The sequence below is a fragment of the Alternaria viburni genome (genome assembly GCF_023758015.1).
Source record: "Alternaria viburni strain BMP 2772 chromosome Unknown scaffold_6, whole genome shotgun sequence".
NCBI classification, from domain to species: domain Eukaryota; kingdom Fungi; phylum Ascomycota; class Dothideomycetes; order Pleosporales; family Pleosporaceae; genus Alternaria; species Alternaria viburni.
Window position 1 is genome coordinate 216,899 of NW_026055775.1, and position 21,629 is coordinate 238,527.

Consider the following 21,629-nt stretch of genomic DNA (forward strand, 5'->3'; position numbering starts at 1 on the left):
CCGATGTTGCAGTGTTGCAAGGAGACAAAGGTGAGGTGCTGGAAAATGTGGGAGATGTGGATTGCGGAGTGATGACTGACGTTGGCCGATTGGGAGCGCGCATTGACCCCGGCTAGCGCGCTAATCCCTGCATGCTCCCGCTGAGAACTTCCAGAACTTTTTTGAGGTCGAGCACATGCGACCGTGTTTGCGACAGGATATGAGACATGGGCAAAAGGTCGGCTTTCGAGGCCAATACCAAGAGTGCGCACTCTGACCGCGACTCGAAGCGTCAGCGATTTGACGACACCCACGAGCGCAACTCACCACGACCGAATGGCGCCGCCGAGGACATCACGTCTGGGCGCGACTTACAGAATGCGCTGTACTTCGACCAGAGCTCCTCAGGCGGCTTCCGAAGTGGTAAGTGCGACCAGATGCTCTATATGATCAACGGCTGACATAATTAGGCCTAAGTACTTTCAAGCGATTCCTCGATTCGATCCTCTACCCGACCGATGAGCACGACGTGCCCCGCAAGCGAGCCATTCTCCGTGAATACCTGGACACACAGAAAGGAAGAAGCCAAGATGAGAAGGAAAAGACGTTCCTGCAGAACCTGATTCACGGGTGGGACCATGCTGTCGAAACCAACTACAGCGCCGTTGTCTCCCAGGTAACAGCTGTGCTCGCGCTCCTGTTCAAGGTTTTTGCGACCCATGGCGATTTCCTCGAGTACGGCACTCTGCTGGCCAAGACTCTGCTGCAGCCATCGGTCGCTCGTCGTTTCGTCCGAAGTACCTCGGCGGCACCCAAGGAGGAGAGCGTTATCGCGCCGGCATTGCGACTGCTCACAGAGCTTACTCGGTTCAACGAAGGTGCGCATGCGAGGGCCGTATACGCCAAGAGAGACTTCACACTCGAGCCGAAGATACTTGGAAGGAACATCAATCTCGGAAGAGAGCAGTCGGCGGCAGACCATGTCAAGAAACCCAGCATTCGCACTACGGCCATCAGGTATCTTCTCATGCATTTGAGGTATCAGGACGAGCGGGCAAAGAGCGAAATACTCTCCAACACCAACGTCGTCCGTGCCGTCTTCGATCACATCCGCGCGGACCCGCCGTTCCTCATCTACGAAATCCTCGATGTATTCACAAGCCATGTTTTCCAAGACAAGACTATTGCAAGGCACACCAAGAGTAGAATTTTGAACGGCAAGGCACTCTCGCGTATAGCCAGTCTTTACAGCTATGAGGTGGAGGAAGGCGCTCTTTCCGAAGGACAGAAAGCACCCGATCAGCTCGCTCACGATTTCCTTCGCTTAGTTTGCACGGACCCTGCTTATGGTGTCATGCTGCCAACACAGGGCTTCTACCCGTCTACTTTTGATGACGACGAAGGCGAGCTGGAAGATGCAGCTGACTATGGCAACGATCTGGGCCTGGAATCAGTTGACAACTACAGCAAGACTGTTAAAGTGCGGAACATAATTCTCTCAGAGTTCATCCAGAGCCAGAGGCCATACGCAAATACCTTTCACCAAGAGCTTGTCGTCGATATCTTTCGAGCCTGTCCTGAGCTAGTGGCAGACTACTTTGTCAAACGACGCGACTTCAGTTACGATCCAAAGCTTACTTCGACATGGATAGGATACTCCGCATTCTTGTATCAAGCTATCCAGCTCCCTGTACCCAAATACTTCGGTGCGAAGAGGAACTTCCGCGACCACCCACCACCGGTACCTGTGCTTATGAACAGCATCCTTCCGCAGCCTCTCAATCAGCAAGTGCTCACCAAGTGTCTCAACCATAACTCCGACCTCATCCAGCTGTTCGCCATCCGAGTTCTAATCGTAGCGCTCCAGAAGCTACAGGCCGTCCTCCAGGAGCTCAACAATGCCAGTGCCACCAGATCCTCGAAACAGTGGGAGCAAGCAGCCAAGCGCCTAGTTTCAGAAGTCAGCAGACGTTGCCCGCCGATCCGCACTGTCTTTTTGGCACTGAAGAAACCTGGTCTGAAAGACATGAAGCGGGAATCGATCACCAGGCTGCTGCGGCTTTACTATGAAGCCACACCCCAAGTTGCGCTACAAGAGAAGTTTGATGTTTCGCTGCCGTTGTGTAACGCATTGGTAGAGGTCGATAAGCCCACAGCTTCGCCCGAAGACAAGGTTTTCCGTATCATGGAGCTAGAACACTGGATACAGATGGCAAAACTTTCACCAGCTATGCGTTGGTGGCAAAAGCAAAGTACGTCATCTCTTCTTCTTTGGACAGCCATTACTGACTGTTGTAGAATCACTCCAATACTCGCCATTCGTAACACTTCTCAGGCTGCTGGTGACTTCAAAAGAGAGCGAACTGTATACAGGCATTAGGTCTCTCTTGAGCGACATTTTGAACGACCAGGAAATGTTGCAGACCAAGACTTCGCCCGACGCGCTCGATGCACTAATTGCTAGTTTGGGATCAACCTCTGGATCAGTGACTCCTTCCACCGACGTCCTCGAGTTCCTGGACGACTGCTGCGCGCGGTTCACCAAGGTGCCTATCAAGTACTTTGATGATTTAGATGTCATGTGTGGCCGCACTGCGCAGTCTACAACTGGGCTTGGGCCATTCAGTAACTTGCTCATGACACTAGTAGAACAATGGCCCTTCAAAGGTGGGGAGACAGCCACAAATAACACGGCGGATTCCATTGCTCAGTGGCTGTCGAGACTGCTGTATCTCCTCAAGCTAATTGGCGAAGACGAGACAGCACTGGAACACGTACGCGACGCACTGGTAGAATCAGCGAATGTAGCATACAAAGAGGTGCTGAAGGATGCCTTCTTGTGGAAAATGGGCAAAGAAAGAGCGAAGGAGGCCTTGAAGCTGGCAACTGGGGCAGACTTCAGCGGCTCAGATAGATCATCGACATCGCCGGTTCCAAGGCCTACGGAAGAGGCTGAGCAGCATGCCAAGCTCAGGTCTGCCGTCGATCTTGAAAGGCCACCCGTCGAAGACAAGAAGCACACTGGACTCACACGTTGGAGGAAGAAAGAGCTGAGTGAAGCAATTGATGATGGAGACATTGGAGAACTACTGTTGTGCCTTTGCTCCGAGCACCCCGAGATCCGCATACAAGCCATCAGCAACATTCGACGTGTCATTGCGACTATTATGACAAGCAGTCGTAACAATGCCGAAGCAGACGACACAGCTACTGGACAGCAGGGGCTCACTCCGGACTGGGATCTTCAGCAACTCTACCTTCTCCTCTGCGAGGTCTTGGAGTCGGTGGATCCGGCAGGTGCTGAAGCTTTCCCCTACGTTGGAGGTGTATTAGCCGCTCGTTGTGCTGGCATTGTAGCGGATCCCACACACACGCTCTTCAGCACAGTGAACAACTTCCTTACGGCCTCCCCAGCCTGGGATGTCCATTCGTTACTGCGGTTCTTTTGGCATCGCATCGTTGCCAGTCAACCAGACGACGACACCACCTACCACAAGGAAGTGGACTGGTACTTCGACTATCTTCTGGACAGTCTGCGGACACCTGCAGATATGGAACTGTTTAGGAAGAGCAACATATTTGAACAGCTGTTGACTCATTACGGCTCCCGATCATGTCCTGCGTCGGCGAAGGACAAGATCGTGAAGCTACTGCTGCGAGCAACACATGTGGAAGGCAGTACGACGCTCATCACGAGGTGCGGGCTTATCCCGTGGATACAGATGATGCTTGATGGCCATGATCCGCGACATCGCGCTCTGAGGACCCTGGCCGGGCGTGTCTACGACACATGCGACCGGGAGAAGGTAGCTGCATGGAGCAGTGACAGCCTAGGCGAAACGATCGCTTCGCTATGCAAGGTCTGAGTTTTGTAGTTTTGTACATGTCTGTAAACCGTATGCGGCGTTGGGGAAGCCACTCCGAGGCATTGCAGGGCGTTGTTTGCGACTTCCTAATCTAGAGGTCATCTGAAGGTCATTTGTGGCGCGATTGCCTGGCAAGAAATCAAGGCTGTCACCATCACGCGATATGGTCTGATTCCCATGCGCAATCATGTCGTGATTACTGTGAAGACGCGGCTTCAGCGAAAGTGCAGGCTGAAGTCCCATGTGCTGGACCCTAATATGACGCACCTGCTAGGCACTCGTTCCCGCAGCACTTCTTGGCGCGCATCTCCCAGGGCTCTCTCGAAGAGGCCCGCACCGCTCGCGACCTGGACTCACAACCACAACAAACATCTGCGCTATCAACCGCACACCCGCTGCCTACCCCCAAGTATCCCAGAGCTCTCCAAGTCATTTGCACCCCAAAATTGCTGTTCTGCTGTCAGCAGCGAGCTCGCAACCGTTTCTTCTCCGCTTTCTGTCGCCGCACACCCCTACCACGTTGCATCCCACCTCGAGCTCCCTCACCTCCTTCAACGAATTGCGACACGCACACGTCTGCTCAACGTTTATATTGCGACCACTCAGCATCACGCCATCGTACACGTCTCTTTGAACCGGAACCGTCACCGAGGCCGCATATTTAGTCCTCGTAAGGGCTGCAGAGCGGGCACTGTTCAATTGCAAGCGAGTCAAGCGATTCACCACCCGCCCGCTTCAGGACAGCCTCCTCACCCATCACCAATAACCAAACACTACACCACCTGCTTCTCGGTCTGCCTCTCGTCCCTGAGTAAAGCAAGCCTCGGCTAGCCCACACACACCTGCTCATTCGCGCTGCATTGAGCTCGCGAGAATGCGGGGGCCTACCTATTCGGAGGCTGACCTATTGGCTTTGAAAGAGTCTCCCCTCGTCAAGAAGCCGGACGGGCTACCTTCAATCCAACAATGGATGGATGTGCCTGCCGACCAAAACACCAACAATGGCCACGCCAACAACAATGGAACTATGCGTCGCACTCGGGCCGCTCGAGACGGAGAAGGGGTAACGCCAAATGAGCAGCGACCGCTGATCAACCCCATGGGCCAATTCGGTCGGCGCCAGAGCATGCGTAAGTCTTCTGATGTTCAGGGTATCAAGGCCGCTATTGACGCGCTTTTTGTAGAACCTGGCGAAGAGACAGTGCTCGGTCCGCCAAAGCTAGCCTTCCTCTCGGCGCGCACTCCAGCGAAGGGCACAGGCGATGCAAAGGAACGCACAGGCTTCACCTCTACAGACGGAGACAACGTTGGCGACCGCTTTCCAAAGAACGACCGGTGGACACGGGACCGCGAAAACGACCGGAACCGGGACAAGGGCTACGCCAATGGCCGTCGCGTTCCACGAGAGGACGGTGAGGGCTGGACAAATGTCAAAGGACGCAAGAGTCTGGGCCAGGAAGACTTTGAGCGCTTTCACCGTAATGGCGATCGCAACCGCGACAAGCACGAGGGCGACCCCGAGATGGACGTAGCCCCACGCCGTGGCAATCGCGAGCGAAACGAGCCGCGCTGGGGTCGTCGCGACGATAAAGATGAGGGTACAAAGACCGGGGTCCAGGGCGGTTGGCGCGAACGAGACCGAGATCGCGAGCGAGACAACGGCCGCGAGTGGAACAGGGGCGGTAACCGTGGTGAAGAAGACCCAGAATGGATGGACACCAAAGTTGAGAAGAAGGAGTTCAAGCCTCGCACACAAGAGGACTTCCAGCGCTGGAAGGAGCAAATGAGGGCTAAGGATACCCCGGCTGGCGAAAAAGAGGAATCAAGAGAGGTTCCCGCAGAGATATCTACGGCTGTCTCAATCACCGCTCCGCCTATGTTAACTGCGCCCCTGCACGCGCCTTCTGCGGCCGAACCTACACAGGGAATCCTCTTCGGAAACTGGGGTAGAGACAAGTCGGCAGAGATCCCACCAGCAGAGACCATCTCGGCGAAACCCAAGCCAGATAAGAAGTCGAGGTTCATGACAATGTTTGCGAAACCGGAAGAGTCGCAAGCGCCCAGCCAAATGCCGGTCGCGGCACCTGCATCGCCAGCACCTGCCATGGAGGCGAACGCCGACAAAGAAGGCTTCCAACGTATCCTCCAGATGCTTGGTCAAGTAAGCACTGGGCCTTCCCCGGGACCCCAACCCCCCACGAGTATGCCAACACCAACGAACGGTATGAGACAGGGTGGAGGCGTCTCGTTAGACTTCCATCAGCAATCGCCGCCGCCGGATCTGCAGCATGGTAGACCACCTCCAAGGACACTCGAACAGCAGAGCATATTGGAGCACATCCTGGCTCCACGTGCCGGCCCACCGGATTCTCGACCTTCACAGCAATCCCGCTTCAACAGCATGTCACCAGAAAATGCACTTTCCGAACAATTCAGACCTCCACGCCCTGACTCCGGTCATCCAGAAGATCACTATCCCCACCAGCCCCCGCCGCAACGTGGTGCCCCACAAGATGCAAACCTCGCAGCTTTGTTGAACAGTCGTCAGCGCGAGGATACGCAACGCGATCAAGTCACGAAGCAGCGTGAGCGTGACTTCCTATTGAATTTGATGCAGCAACCTTCTCGCGCTACACCACCGCAGGTACAGGGTCACAACTTGCCTCGCCCATCTCAGGAAAGTCATAACATGCCCTTCTTCGAGCAATCAAGACAGCAGCCTCAGCACCCTGCTCAACACCAGGCCAAGGGTCGTGGTGGTCTGCCCCCAGGTTTCATGGAAGACCCTCGTATGTTCACAGAGAACGAGATGCTGCGTCGTGAGGCTGCCGATCGCCAATTGGAGCTTCAGCATATGCAAAGACTGCAACAACAGCAACAGCAACAGCAGGAGTCCATGCGAGCCAAGAACCAGCGCATGCCAATGGGATATCCCACCCCGGAAGATCCACTTATGGGCCTCCAGCGCCGCAACACAGGAGGTGACCCGCGCATGCCAACCAATATGGGTATACCTTCGCAGCCCGTACCGGATATGCCATATATGGGCGGACGAGGTCAACCAGGAATGCCGCCAACACCGCAAGAGCGGCCGAACATCGCTCCGCCACCAGGATTCGGCGGTCCAATGCGCCAGCCACCTGGCCTCAATGGTCCCAACCCTCAGCAAATGGGACCTGGAGGGCCGAGCTTCTCAGCTGGCAACACACCGCTTGGTCATCCTCCTGGCTTCCCGCCCGGTGGCAGTATCCGCGGATTAGGCTTTCCAGGCGGACCAGGAGGACCCGGTGGTAATGGCATGCAGGGCCCACCTGGCTACTTCCCACCTCCTGGCTATGGCGGCCCCCCAATGCCCGGTATGCGAGGTGGTGAAGATCCACGCATGATGTTCGACGGCCAATTCGGCGGACCTCCACGCCAGCAGCCAGGTCGTCCTGGGCCACCCAACATGTACTAGCTTCTCGTACAGTCTCGACTGAAGGGCTCACCTTCGAGCTTGAATGTATTCGGGGTTCATAAACCATCAACTTTACATTGATTTCAGCAGAATGTTATAATGTCAGTTCTTGGCTTCAAGCGTAGCGTCGGCGTCGGGGATGCTGTATATTTGGGTCTGGGCCTTCCCTTTTCTACAGCGATATCTCCCTGGAAAGGACAGGATTGGCATGTCGTCAGATTTCAGATGTGATATGTCTGATCTCTGAGGGTTTTATGTACGTACGGTCACTTGGGCGCTCTAATGTATAGAGGGGCTACGAGGCACGAGACGATGCCATCGCAGCAAGAACAAAGATGTATTGCGCTACTGCAGCGTAGTTACATGAAGAAAGAAAGAAACAAGAAGAAAAGGCCAGCTCGTAGATCATAGAATGTATCGGGAGTTGGTGCAACTTGATATCTCCAATGATTGTGATATGCATGTGACTGAAAGCTTGGTCTGACAATGTGATGAATCGTACAAGACGGTTTTGACAAGGTTGACGTGCGCATCTTCATAGATCAGGTGAACCTCGACTTGACACACGCAGCATGCACAGTTATCGAAGTATAGAAAGAATTTGAATTACATTGCTCATGTGTATCACTAAATGATAAACGCCAGAAGATACCCCCGCCTTAGCCACATATGCTCATTGACATCATCCAAGGATACTACATTACCGGGTCACTCCTCAGCTCACTCACAGTACAAGCATACCGAGTAAGCTGCCCGCGGCCAGAACAGCGTACGCGCCCATGACTAGATCGCCGTGGGGGAAGAAACCAGGCGCGTTGACGCTGGGGGCAGCACCCTCCGAACTGGAGCTTGCTGCACCACCGCTGCCGCTGCCACCACTCACTGCCGCAGTACCCTTGCCCGTAGCCTCAGGTACACTACCATCGCCCTTGTTGCCCGCAGCACTCAGTAGCGAGGCACAGTTGCCAGCAGTGGTTGCGCTCTGGATGCTAGCTCTGCCTGAGAAGCTGCAAGCATCTGCGCGCTTCTTCTGGCCAATGTAGTATTGGTTTGCGACGAACGCAAGTTGGTCCTTGGGGTCGCAGCCAGAGTAAGCACCAAAGTCACCAGTTGTGGAGTTGCGTGCGATGCCGTTGCAGTAATCTTCGTTCTCGCCGCAGATAAAGTTGAAGTCGTCGGCGTACTTGTCGTCATCGTCGGACTTGTAGACGCACTGCAGGCTGTCGACCATGCAAGCGCATAGCTGGGGGTTGACGTTGGGAGGCAGTGGCGAGGCTTGCGCGAGCCATGATCCACCGACTGAGGGGCAGGCAGGTGCCGAGTTGGTGGGTGTGTATTCAGAGCGCTGAGTAATAGTTGGAGTCGCGGAGGCGAGCTGGCTTTGTAGAGATGTGAAGTCGGGGTAGGGCGATACGCTGGCGCCATTGTCAGCGAGCGAAACGAGTCCGTAGTCGTTTTCACCCATGAACCACTCGTAGACGATACCACCAGAGAAGACGTCAGTCATGTTGCCGTATAGAACCTCGACTTCGGTGAATGGACGACTGGTAGGCCCATCATCCAAACCCTCGATGCATCCGTATTCAGCGAAGAAGACCGGGACGGGGTAGTCGGAGAAGAAATCGACGCGCTCGCCATAGGAAGAAGAAGCGTAGTTGCTGTCGCCACACCACGAGTAGACGTTGTAGCCCCAGAAATCGATGGACGTCTTGTTTCCTGAGTCGCCGGGCTGGCACGCGAAGTAGTGCGCAAGCTCATTGCGCGACGGCACATCGGCAGTCGCGTAACCCACGCCTAGCGTGTTGCGGTAGTCTTGGTTTTGGATATACGTCTTGGTGTCGCGGACAGCAGCCTTGACAAATCCGGCAGCAGCCGTTTGGTTATCGCTGCTGACGTTCTCGTTGCCAGCAAAGAAGCCGATGACATTCTTGTATTTGCTCAGCGCGTCAATAACCCCTGTGTATCGCTGATACAGCGTGACGTCCCACTCTGGGTTGTTCGATTCGATCGACGTGCCAGGCTCTCCCAGGTCGGAGATGACATAGATGTCTGCGCTGGCCAGCTGCTCCATGCAGTCATCGTGGTTTTGGGTCGGATCGATAGCGTATACGCGGATGACATTTGTGTAGATCTGCTTGAGGTAGGGAATGTCTCGTCGGCAGGCGTCGCCGTCGGCTAATGGATCTGTGTATTTGGTATCGGCGCTTGTCGAGCCATTGGGAGAGTAGTTCTGCTGGTATGCGACACCCTTCAGATAGCTTGGATGCTGTCAGTATCGTGCTCTAGACTGGCAGAATGGGCGTGTACTCACAACTGCGAGCCATTGTTTGTGTAGAAGAAATGTTGGCCATAGACCTCAATGTCTGGTATGTCGTCGTAACTGGCTGCGGTTGCCCCGCTGGTGGCTAGCGCCGCCACGGCAGCAGAAACAACACCCTTCCACATTACCATGCTGATTGTCGATAACGAATGTAGGTAACGAATGGAGGGTATTCGAAGCTTTCTCAGCGCAGTGCTTGGTATACGGTGCGCAAAAGCTTGGTTGCGGAGTGGGTGGATAATGAACAAAGACCGCAGTGTTTCCGGGGCAGCCGGAGAGTTATTGTTTTCCTTGGATCTAGGGAATCCGGGACGCGTGTCTTACGGGTTACGGCTGGCTGCAGGTACTATACTATTTCTATCACTTGGGTGGCTATGCTGACAAGTCGCCCGGCCCGAGGTGGCGACGTAGGCGCTGATGACGCTGCTGTCGTTGTTTGGTGTGGGGCTGTCGATTGGGCGATCTATCGATTAGTCGAGGGCTAAGCTTTTCGGGAGCGTTTAGTGGGTTTGCCGTCCCCAGTTTTCTTCAATCTTGGTTGGCGTCGCGCTGTGCTGCTCCAAGTGGTCAAAATCGGGCAGACATTTGACTTGTCCGTTGATGCGTGCTGCGTGAGTTGGGGAAGCGACACGCGACGCAGGTCCAGGTCCGCCATATCCCGTATCCGTATCTCGCTTGTTACGATGGATGATGCAAGGATGGCTCCTCAGTGCCGAGGTCCGCCAAACAGTAAAGAGAAGGAGCAGGCTCTTTTGACAATGTTGTTACTATCGGCGACTTGTTCAAGATTGGATGGAATGCCAATTGGGTGAAAAGAGATAGGTATCGTATACACGACCTCCGTGCCATTTGCCAGCGGTGGTGACTGGGCGTTCGGGAATAATACCTCGCCAGAGTCACCACGGCAACTAGCTGCGGCCCTGCAGCCCTCATCTCGCCGCTATCGCACTACCATCTCCATGCTCAAAAAGTGCCGACGTAATGGTGTACGCAATCTGCGGTCTTTGATTCGTATTCCGCAAAGAGAGAATCAGTTCAGATGCCCCCGTTTCCTCAGAACACCCTCCCAACCACAAAAGCCTCAAAGACCGCGTTCTCAAAAGCTTCTCTCTCAACCACACCGCCAAAGCCATAACACCGCACCAATGCCACCAACTTCTCTTTCAAGCTGTCCCACCTGTATGCCTCCAGTCCCGCAAATCCCTCTTGTCGCCGGATATAATCCCACGCCTGTACTGGCGTGACTTCGCCGTCTTGGAGCGGAACACAACTAGATAATGCCAAAAGCTGGTCTATACTAGCCTGTGGGACCTCCCAAGTCGAAGGAGAGAACTGTCGTTGCCCAGGTGGTGAAGGGTGGTGATGAAAGAGGCATGCTGAAACAGTCATGGCGTGGCCGGTCGAAGCAGAAGTATCTGTGTCGGAGCTGCCAGTATTGGGCGAAGCCACATCGATATGTGGTAAACAGGGAGACTCGAGACTACGCAAAGACCTTTAGTGACAAACGGCTGAAGAAAAGGAAGGACAGTGGCATACGTCAAGACGAAGTCCATCCCAACGATCTTTGGGTCCATATTACCCATGCATATCGCAGAGCCGCCAGGCGAACCCGTGGTGGATGTGTACCCTGATAATGCGGAGCCAGACAACGGCGGGCTTATGAGCTGTGCCGAGCCGGCTGCATGACAAGTGTCAGCTACCACGGATTGAAAAAACTCGTCGTACTCCTGCCGTAGTGTACTTACGTAACGATTGCTGAGGCACTTGCTGTACGTATATCTGTTTCCGTCGGTTCTTTTTCTTATTCTCTTCTTGCCCAACGGTTAGAGCGATCCTCTTCTCACTCTCTACGTTCGCTCCCTCTTCCTGTTGACCAAGTCCTACTCTGGATCTATCGGGTATCGCAATGCCGTTCTGAGTCAGCAGACTTTTCAAGAAAGCGACTTCAGAATACAGTGTCTTCGTCTCCTGCGACAACCGAGCTTCATTCGCGCGGAGCTGGACTACTTCACTTTCGAGAGAAGCCGTGTATGCTTCCTTGCGCTCGCGATGTGTTCTGATCCGTCAACTCAGGAGAGCACTTGGTATACACATAGAAGCGACACGTACTTCTGCGCTCGTCGAACCTGTTCTCGCCGCCTTTGTCCTGGATTACGCGTATCGCCATCGTCTGAATAGAGCGGAATGCATGCTTAGCGACCCGTACCTGGAGTTTTATAGGTCCTGATTGGACATACCGTCGGGAGAACTCTTGTCGCCTTTGAAGGGCTTGAAGGTGAACTTCATCACGTGCACAGCCTATGGCGCTCAGGTGTTCAGATGTGGTGTTCTGTCAGCCACCCGATAGGAAGACCGGAAATGGCCCACTGTGCTTATGGTCTCAAAGTGCAGAAGCCTGATAGGTAATCAGTCTCTCTCAGAAAAAAAGAGCGATCAAGGCGACGAAGCTGCGCGTGCTGCGCAGATGCCAAGTCTAGTGTTCCCATTATGCCGTATCCATCCCAAATGTCGCGCCAATGACAACGGCCCGGTTGACATGTCTGACGGGCGCAGTTGAGACACGGTGTCACAAGTCAGATTGCGCGCCCTGGCCCTATCCTCAGCTGGGAATTCCATCCTAGCCGTCTCTAGTAATTGCTTCAGAATCAAATTTACTCGTTCAGGCAATAGATCGACGAAGCGCTCGCTTGACACAGGCACCGTTTCGTATTTACCGTATACCCGACATGTGCCATCTTTTTGCGCTGCATTTTCTATGAAACCAAGCGACGGGTGGTGCGGAGAATCCTTGTAATCTTCAGCCTGAGGCTGTAGGAGTGGCTTGCTCCCCCGGTCGTCCTTTGAAATTAGACGCCATTCCAGATTGGGGAATCTTGATCGAATAATCGCAGTCTCTTGGAACGCAATAGTATGAGGCTTTGGCTCAAAGGCAGTTTCTATAAGAGAAGGGTGTGTATTTGACGATGGGGCCTTCAACAGATCAGCTGGACTCTCTATCTTACCTTCTCCATACATTCGCTCTCAAGCTACCCATTTACACTTCGCCACTAATCTCTGTTCTGTTTTCACACCGTACTCAACACCGCAAACATGTTTACAAGATCATTCCTCTTCGCTCTCCTCCCTTCGATGGCAGTAGCAGCACCACACCAACGACCCCGTCCAGGCGCACACCAGGGACAACAACAAGGTGGCATGAGTTGCATGCAGCAGCAGAGTGCTGGAAAACCTGCTGTCGGCAAAGCCATCTACATGTTGACTAACGATGCCGAGAACGCTGTCGTTGCACTGCCCATTGGAGCCGACGGTATGCTTTCGCAAGGCAAAGTTATGAAGACGGGTGGTGCGGGTTCTGTTGCTGTTGACGCAGATGGCAAGCCCGCGACGCCTGATGCATTGGTTGGCCAGTCGTCATTGACTGTCGTTGGAAACGTAAGTTTATACACATCTGCGGAGAACATGGACAAGAATGTTGGACTGACAAGTTCCAGAATCTGTTTGCAGTGAACGCTGGCTCCAACACCCTTACCATGATGACTATATCAGCCACCGATCCCACATCACTCGCCTGTGCCGGCAAGCCCGTAGCCATACCTGGAGAATTTCCCAACACCGTCGCGGCATCTGCAAAGAACAAGCTCGCATGCGTGGGAACAACAGGTGCAGTAGCTGGAATCTCATGCGCACCTTTCTCCGAGCAAGGGCTTGGGCAGATGGACGACCTCCGACCCTTCGACCTCGGACAGACCACTCCCCCTGTTGGACCCCTAAACACCGTGTCGCAGGCGTTCTTCTCATCCGACGAGTCCGCTCTCTTCACCACCGTCAAAGGCGATCCAGCCGTGAACAACACAGGGTTCCTCTCCACCTACGCAGTGCAAGCTTCCAACGGCGCCGCCGCTCTCTCGAAGAAAGACGTTCGCAGCTCACCAGAAGGAACCGCCGTGCTCTTCGGCTCAGCTGTCATGCCCAATGATCCATCCTCCCTCTTCGTCACCGACGCTTCCTTTGGCGCTGCCGTCCTATCGGTAGACTCTCAAGGCCAAGCGACAGTCAAAGGCTCCCAGAAGATCGACGGTCAAGCAGCAACCTGCTGGGCCACAATCTCCGATGCAACAAACAGCGCGTTCGTTACAGACGTCGGTGTCAATCGTGTCGTGGAGATGAGTCTGGATGACGCGAGCATCATCATGCAGCTCGATCTGTCTGCTAATGGCGATCCTGGTCTCATTGATCTCCGCGCTGCAGGCGACTTTGTCTATGCCTTGAGTCCTGGCAATGGAACCACCAACGCGGCGATTACAGTGCTCGATGTTTCCGGTGGTCAAGGGTCAATGAAGCAGGTCCAGCATTTCGACTTGGGTGGCATGGCAGGAAAAACCGCTCAAGGCATGGCTGTGATGATGTGAGTTGTCTGCTGGTGTCTTTTTAGTTTGTAGTTTCTGCTTTTGTTAGTTTATATATGAATCATACTCGATGTTACGCGCGCGCGTTGCTATGCGCTGCCTGTACATTTTAGAAGCCAATTATTTGCCACAACACTACTATAGTGTGTCATTGAAGTCTCTTTTAGTGTAACGTCCTGCACCATTTGAATTCGCACAGGAGCGAGTTCTACAGCATTTCTACATTTTGTACAAGTCGTTCAATCGTAGCGTTCGTACACTCATCTGAGACCAACTGTGTGTAACCGGCGTATTTGTTTCCTCTTTTCTGGGTTTGAAGCGGGTGGAAAGAAGTCACCAGGAGTGGGACGGGGCCGGTGTATCTGTTGCGCGGGTGTCGGCGGGCTAACAGTCTTGCTAGATTCGGTGGGCGACTTGTTGACTGCCTGCGGCGACTCTTGTGCTCGATAATCAAGGTCTTCGGCATCCTCTTCCAGATCCTCGATGTCTTGCTCCAATTCCCTTAGTGCTTCGTCGGCGGTCTTGTCCTTCCTTTGATGTGTCCTTAGCACTCCTCCCCACAATGTCTCGAGGTCTGTCTCAGCTCTCTTCTCTTCTGTGAACATCTGTACGACTACGTTGACGCCGGGTTTGATGTCCCTGAAACCGACAAACTGTTTCACGTCATCGCCTGGCATGTGTGTGTCATCGGGATGCGCTTCCAATTTTCCCAGTGTGCAACAGATCCAGCCTGTGCGTATACCGTCGTCAATGTTGCCTTCGGGTGCGGAACCACCAACGTTTGCCAACATTCGCATGCGCTTGGCCTTTCGCCTCAGCTTGATCTTCAGCTCGTTGCGACCCAGCAAACCGGCTGCATTCGCCTTCAGTCCGTGTTCGCGTCGAAGGTATCGGCAGAATCGGTCGGCTGCTACGTGGAGATGCTTTTCCGAGCGCGCTGTCGCAATAAGCATGATCAGCTTGGGGCCGAGCGCAGGCGGAGGATCGAGATTTCGCAGGTCGAGCAATTGCAAGTCGTCGAGACCGGAGGTGATGGAGACATATTCGAGAAGGGTCGCTACGAGAGGTGGCGGGTTCGGTGGGAGGTCAGGCATCTGGGCGGGGTTCAATGCGGGCGACGGGACCGATGCTTGTTGTCTGAGATACCACGGGATTGCATTGTCTTGTTGGGATGGTGGCGTTGTAGATGGCGAGGCTTCGGTCGCGACTTCTGGCGCAGCTTCTTTCCAGCCCTCGGAGAGGTCTGTTGTGGCTTCCTGGGATACGGTATCCTCGTTGACAGGCTTGGAACTGTCGTTGAGGAAGGCGAACCCGGGGTCGTCCGTGGAAGGATCGTTCTTGTCTACCCGCCGACGTGCACTCGTACTGAAGGCGCATGGCGAGACTGTCGAAGACGCGGTGCGCAAAGATGCGCCATTGGGTCGAGACACTGAGGTGGACTGGCGAACCCGGGTGCTCCGACAGGCATTGCAGATAAACCTAGAAGAGGCAGCCCTGGAGAAAGACATGGTGTGGGATAGAGCAGACACGAATGGTGGCACAGCGCTGCGCAGTTCAACTTTCTCGATGACATCGGTGTTTCCCAGCACCGACTGTGGGCCCCTACTAGCGTCCTATGAACTTCCCCATCACATGTCTGGCCGTGTAGCACCAGCATTGTGATGACCGCACACTATGATACATATCGAGTGTTTGTTCGTGGCATGAATTATGAACGGCCCACCATAGAGTGAAAGTCTGCTCATTGTGTGTCTATAATCTAATACTGATATGATGTCGCGGTCGCCTTTGGGATGCACCTGCCAAGCGAGCTAGTGGGGGCGAAAGAGGGCTTGCGGCGAACTTTTGAAAATCATCGGGCACGCGGGGCACCAATTTCAAAGCAGTCACTGCCTGTCCGACTCACACCGACCGCTACTTCTCTCTTTATATATCCTTCCCCTGGTTCTCTGATACCTGAAGGGACTCACACCTCCGAAATCACTCACATCGAACCGACACCGCACACATGGAGGGCGTCATGATGGATGCTCAGCGCTCTTTCGCGCCTGAGCCCAAGAACTCGGCCACCATTCTCTGCGCGGACTGCGGCGCGCCTGTCGATGGCACACTCTCGGGCGCCTTTTGCTACGACTGCATCAAACTTAAGACGGACGTGACGGGCGGAATTCAGCGCGAGGCAATCCTGCTCATGTGCCGCGACTGCGACCGATGGCTCTCCCCACCCACCACCTGGGTCGTCGCTGCCCCCGAATCGCGCGAACTGCTCGCTCTCTGCCTGAAGAAACTGCGCGGACTGAACAAATTGCGAATCATCGATGCCGGCTTCATCTGGACCGAGCCCCACAGCAGGAGGATCAAGGTCAAGATTACCGTGCAGTCGGAGATCAACGAGGGCGCCATTATGCAGCAGAGCTTTGAGGTCGAATACACACAAAACTACAACCAGTGCCCAGACTGCGCAAAGAGTTACACCCACAACACATGGAGGGCCTGTGTGCAGATCCGACAGAAGGTGCCACACAAGAGAACTTTCTTGTACTTGGAGCAGTTGATTCTCAAGCACGGAGCCCACAAGGACACGATCAATATCAAGGAAGTTCACGACGGTATCGACTTCTTCTTCTCCCAGCGGAATCATGCCGTAGGCTTCTGCGACTTCCTCAAGGCCGTCATCCCAGTCAACATCAAGCGCTCTGAGGAGCTCATCTCGCACGATATCCACACTTCGACCAAGAACTACAAGTTCTCCTTCTCCTGCGAAATCGTACCCATCTGCAAAGACGATCTTGTAGTCCTCCCTATTCCCCTCGCAAAGAAGATCGGCAACATTTCGCCCCTCACACTCTGCACCCGCATCGGTACCTCCATACAACTCCTCGACCCTTCGACCCTCCAGACAGCCGATGTCGCCACGGACATCTATTGGCGCACACCTTTCCGACCCCTCGCAGACGTACAGGAACTGACCGAGTTCATTGTCCTGGACATCGAGCCTCTAGGCAAGTCAGTAGGCCGCCACTTCCTCGCCGAAGCCACCGTAGCCCGCTCCTCCGATATGGGCGTCAACGACACAACATACTACTGCCGCACACATCTTGGTGGTATCTTGCACGTTGGCGACTCGGTCATGGGTTACCTCCTCAGCAACACCAACTTCAACAACGATCTCTTCGACGTTCTCGAAAACAACAACAAGTACGCGGCCGCTATTCCAGATGTCATGCTTGTCAAGAAGTACTACCAGCGATCCAAGAAGAACAAGAACAAGCGCAACTGGCGCGTCAAGCGCATCAACAAGGATGAAGGCGAGATGCTGCCCCGTAAGCAAGATCAGGAGAAGATGGAGCGCGACTTCGAGATGTTCTTGCAGGACGTCGAGGAGGACCAAGACCTGCGCGCTACCATGGCGCTATACAAGGCGCAGCAGGAACAGAAGCAGCGCGACGCAGATGCCATGGAGACTGAGAGCAGTCTTGGTGACGATGAGGATGAAGGCCTGCAGATTCCGATGGATCAACTGCTGGATGATTTCGAGGAAATGAAGATGCACGACTGAAGTTAAAAATGACGAGATCAATGTCGCATGAGTTATGGCGTTGTGGCTTGCTGCATCTACGGGCGTTTGGCGGGTAAAAGGGACGGGAAGTACCAGGTTTATAGAATTGTCGATTTCATCCAATGTCGACTGGGCATCTTGTGCTTCAATCTCAAAATACTTTCATTCACCTCGCCATTTCGTTCGTCGCTGTGGCTGTAGAGGTTGTGACAATTCCACTGCTGCAGGTGAAAGCAGGAATTGACATCGTTCGCTATCATGATTCTCGTGCCCTCAGCGCGGCGACGTAGGTGCCGTATCGCTAGCTCAGTGCGGCTGGTAGTGATGGCGACGGTTTCACCAGCTTGCTTCAAGCCTCTGTGAAGGTTCATTTTCAGGCCTCACACAGCTCAACAGTTTACACAAGATCGGCACGGATAGGCCCGGTTCTGAACTTTGATCAGGGCTTGATAGTTCCCCTTGCCCACGCCCAGCACCTTCCGCGGGGATATCCTTGGTCACGTCAACGGATGTGTGCTGCCTAATGCTGATGTTGCAGGCGATCCGGATCTGCAATTGAAGGTTGCGCCATGTGTCATGCGCTACCAAGGACAGCGAAAGAGTTGGCGCGGCCGCCTCAACAGCTAACCACCTGGGCACCTGAGTGGCGATATCGAGATTCTCTGTGAGATCGAGAGTTCAATGAACAGTGTTCCACGAGCGTTCTCTGTCATTCTAATTTACAGTTTCTTGCGCAATCTGCGAGTAGGCTTTCCGGCTCTTGTGGTTACCGGTGCCTCGCGTGTCGCACCATCGCCGCCAGCTTATCCTGGCGACACGCAATCCTAGGTAGTTCAGGAAATAAGACTCGCTCCCGTCCGAACGGCTTCTCACCGCGCTCGAACGAGGTCGCGGGCTTTGCTCCACTGAGTCGTATAGGGTCAACTTTGAGTTTCCTGAAGTTTAAGTTTTGGCGGAGAAAGGGCCGCCTTCATCCAGAGCCGTACGCGACTCAGCCGGCATCGCTAGCAGAGCCGGCTGAAAGACCAGCATGCGCAAGGGCGTTTCTGCCACTTGTGAACATGGGGTAGAGCCTCTCTTAGGGACATGACCTGATGCGTAAGTCGCAATTCCTCAATTCGCAGGTTGAGTAATCGATGCCTTTCGCACGCAGGCAGACTACGACATCTGTCACATAATTATCTTAACGAAGCTCAGCAGAGATACTTGCCCGCCATGGCCGACGAGTTTACTCGCATTGTCGAGGAGATGATGCTAACTCCCCCGAACCCAAATGCGCCCTTACCGCTGGTGAACAAGAAAAGCACGATGTTTGGTGTCTCGATACCATTCCACGTAGGTCCTTCTCGACAATGCAAACGTCCTACAAACTCACCGTCATAGGTTTTGTGCTGGATTGTCGTAGGCTTCCGTCTTCATACTCGCCTGCGAGTTGTTCGTGAACCTGGTCTCGATGACCTTTTCGTAGTCCTAGCGGCTGTGTTCAACTTGATATCTATCATAGCCTTCCTCCACGGTAGGCTTGCACGACTCTAAACTCGTGGCCATCATACTGATTTCTCGCGCAGGCACCAATTATGGCATGGGTCACCATCTTATCTACACCTTACGAGAGTTGCAACCAACCATGATCTGGCTGTATATCACAAATGCCGCATATCACACGACCACTGTCTTCATCAAGATATCCCTACTCCTACAGTACCTGAGGCTCTTTCAGCAGGGCGCTCGCCGCATCATTTGCATCGTACTTCTCGCGTTGGTGATAGTATGGGGCCTGACTTTCTCATTTATGGCTTGGGTACCCTGCTTTCCAGTAAGGAACTTCTGGGATCGACAACCTGGCTCTAAATGCTACGGCTTCGGGTATCGCACTATCATGGAGGCGAAACTCACGATACTCGCGTTTGCTGCGACGAACATGGCGTTCGACATTGCAATATTCCTCGTCCCGATCACGGAATACTTTAGAAAAGATCTCAGACGGAAACAGGTGCTTGCCATGACTGGATTGTTCGCCCTCGGTTCGATGTAAGTGCAGACTCTGAACACTACAGCATCACCACTGACAGACGCAGTGTCGTACTCATGGCTATCCTCCGCCTTTGGAGCACCTTCAAAAACAGTCAAAGTATGACCCAAAGTTTTGATTTCACATGGTGGTACCCCGAAGTCCTCATCATCTCCTGCCTCGAAATCGACTTCGCGATAATGTGTGCGTCCATGCCCATATTCTGGCCCACCGTCATGGCTTCCTGGACCCAAATATTTGTCACCAACGAGGTCCGCGTTACGCACCACGAACGTCTGCCCAACGATAGTCGCGATAACTTCGAGTTGGTCAGGAATACGTCGTTGAAGAGCACAGGGAGTGCGGAAGAACTGGCAAGGGTTACGAGCGAAGAGCAGGACACGGTGTATGGCGGATTTGACCCGGAGACGGGCAAGGATGGCAGATTTGCTGCTATGCGAGTAGAGGTACAACCGCAGGCGCAGAGGACGCGGAGACTCTGAACAGCATGTTTCCAGGAAATCCAGCTCATGGCTTTGACTTTGACACTTATGTCCATACGTGTGGTCGCAATTCGGTACTTCCTCTGTCCGACACGCTCGACTTCTCAGCATTGAGAATGCCAGGTGTGGATCGTAGCTGCATGGGCCCCTGCAAGAAAGATCATCGAGGCACAGCTCGACAAGCTGCAGGCCAAGCCCACTCCACACGGCAATTGACCTCGGTTGCAATGGATCGTCGCATCCTCCATCGACATCTTATTTCCGTTCCTTCAGTACGAAGCCCTCATATGAGCACGGTATAATGTTGCTACATTCCCTTGCGTTGCTCGTCTCTTTTGCGACGGCACACAACCATCATCATGCGGAGACGGAAACACCTGCAGTCCGGACATTTTTCTACGTCGGGGGTGGCTATACTGAAGATGGCAAGGGTGGTCATATATTCAAGGACCAAATGTATGTCGAAAGGTTAACGCCAGTGTCCACCAAACAACATGATACGGACCCTATTGTTTTGATCCACGGCCAAGCGCAGACTGGAACCAATTTCCTCAACAAACCGGATGGAGGGAAATCATGGAGTTCAAGATTCCTTGAGGCTGGCCATACTGTCTATATCGTGGATCAAACCTTCCGCGGCCGCTCCGCCTGGGCACCAATGGCTGGTGCTGATGCGCCGTCGACTTATCCTGCTGAGCTCATTCAACAACGCTTCACTGCTCCACAGCAATATCGCCTCTGGCCCCAATCCACCCTTCATACTCAATGGCCAGGACCGGGAGTGATGGGCGATCCTATCTTCGACGCTTTCTATTCTTCCAACGTCCAGTTCATCCTCAACGCCACTTATCAACAGAGCACCATGCAAACAGCTGGAGCACAGCTTTTGGACTCCATCGGTACTCCCGCGTGGTTGCTTGGCCACAGCCAAGGGGGTCTTCTGCCGTTGCTCATCGCTGATGCACGGCCTCGTCTCACGAAGGGTCTCCTCTTGGTGGAGCCGACTGGTCCGCCGTTCCAGGAAGCAGTCTTTGGATCTGCAGCAGCGAGGAAATGGGTAGGTTCACCAATCCTTCGTCTCATTTGAAATGGCTGCTGACTTCAAAATCTACAGGGCTTGACGGACATACCGATGAATTATTCGCCTCCGGTCACTGACCCCGCGATCGACTTAGTGCAACAGGTTTATCAGCCTACCAACCTGACAAGTAACAATGCTACTGTTCCTTGCGTGTTGCAAGCAGCCGAGCCAGCTCCGAGACGACTTTCCAATCTGGCCCCTTTGCCCATTCTTACCGTTACGTCAGAAGCTAGCTACCACGCGCCGTACGACTACTGCACTGTCAACTTTCTCAAGCAAGCTGGCTGTTCTAAGGCTGAACATCTTGAGCTTGGCGAAGTCGGCATTCATGGCAATGGGCACATGATGTTCATGGAGAAGAACAGTGATGAGATATGGGAACGTATTCATGATTGGATGGGGGCTGCTAAGTAAATTCCTATCAAAATACTCAATCCTCAGTGCCAG

General features: G+C 53.9%; 7 protein-coding genes across 7 annotated transcripts; 5 read left to right on the plus strand and 2 right to left on the minus strand.

Moving 5' to 3' along the window:
• Window positions 1–206: 206 nt before the first annotated feature.
• Window positions 207–3,845, plus strand: J4E79_003516 (uncharacterized protein; the record flags this gene model as incomplete). The annotated part of the gene is made up of 3 exons (XM_049352410.1): window positions 207–402; window positions 450–2,231; window positions 2,278–3,845. The coding sequence occupies 3 exons, from the start codon at window positions 207–209 to the stop codon at window positions 3,843–3,845; spliced, it is 3,546 nt and encodes a 1,181-aa protein (XP_049212789.1).
• Window positions 3,846–4,719: 874 nt separating this feature from the next.
• J4E79_003517 (uncharacterized protein) lies at window positions 4,720–7,302 on the plus strand (the record flags this gene model as incomplete). The annotated part of the gene is made up of 1 exon (XM_049352411.1): window positions 4,720–7,302. The coding sequence occupies one exon, from the start codon at window positions 4,720–4,722 to the stop codon at window positions 7,300–7,302; it is 2,583 nt and encodes an 860-aa protein (XP_049212790.1).
• A 724-nt stretch (window positions 7,303–8,026) lies between these two features.
• On the minus strand, window positions 8,027–9,747 carry J4E79_003518 (uncharacterized protein; the record flags this gene model as incomplete). Its single annotated transcript, XM_049352412.1, has 2 exons — window positions 8,027–9,560; window positions 9,614–9,747. 2 exons carry the CDS (start codon window positions 9,745–9,747, stop codon window positions 8,027–8,029), a joined length of 1,668 nt encoding a protein of 555 aa, XP_049212791.1.
• A 2,965-nt stretch (window positions 9,748–12,712) lies between these two features.
• J4E79_003519 (uncharacterized protein) lies at window positions 12,713–14,031 on the plus strand (the record flags this gene model as incomplete). The annotated part of the gene is made up of 2 exons (XM_049352413.1): window positions 12,713–13,054; window positions 13,114–14,031. The coding sequence occupies 2 exons, from the start codon at window positions 12,713–12,715 to the stop codon at window positions 14,029–14,031; spliced, it is 1,260 nt and encodes a 419-aa protein (XP_049212792.1).
• A 257-nt stretch (window positions 14,032–14,288) lies between these two features.
• Window positions 14,289–15,536, minus strand: ATP25 (ATPase synthesis protein 25 mitochondrial; the record flags this gene model as incomplete). The annotated part of the gene is made up of 1 exon (XM_049352414.1): window positions 14,289–15,536. The coding sequence occupies one exon, from the start codon at window positions 15,534–15,536 to the stop codon at window positions 14,289–14,291; it is 1,248 nt and encodes a 415-aa protein (XP_049212793.1).
• A 500-nt stretch (window positions 15,537–16,036) lies between these two features.
• NMD3 (ribosome-binding protein) lies at window positions 16,037–17,587 on the plus strand (the record flags this gene model as incomplete). Its single annotated transcript, XM_049352415.1, has 1 exon — window positions 16,037–17,587. The coding sequence occupies one exon, from the start codon at window positions 16,037–16,039 to the stop codon at window positions 17,585–17,587; it is 1,551 nt and encodes a 516-aa protein (XP_049212794.1).
• Window positions 17,588–19,379: 1,792 nt separating this feature from the next.
• Window positions 19,380–21,596, plus strand: J4E79_003522 (uncharacterized protein; the record flags this gene model as incomplete). Its single annotated transcript, XM_049352416.1, has 4 exons — window positions 19,380–19,618; window positions 19,666–20,065; window positions 20,469–21,158; window positions 21,216–21,596. 4 exons carry the CDS (start codon window positions 19,380–19,382, stop codon window positions 21,594–21,596), a joined length of 1,710 nt encoding a protein of 569 aa, XP_049212795.1.
• Window positions 21,597–21,629: the final 33 nt, after the last annotated feature.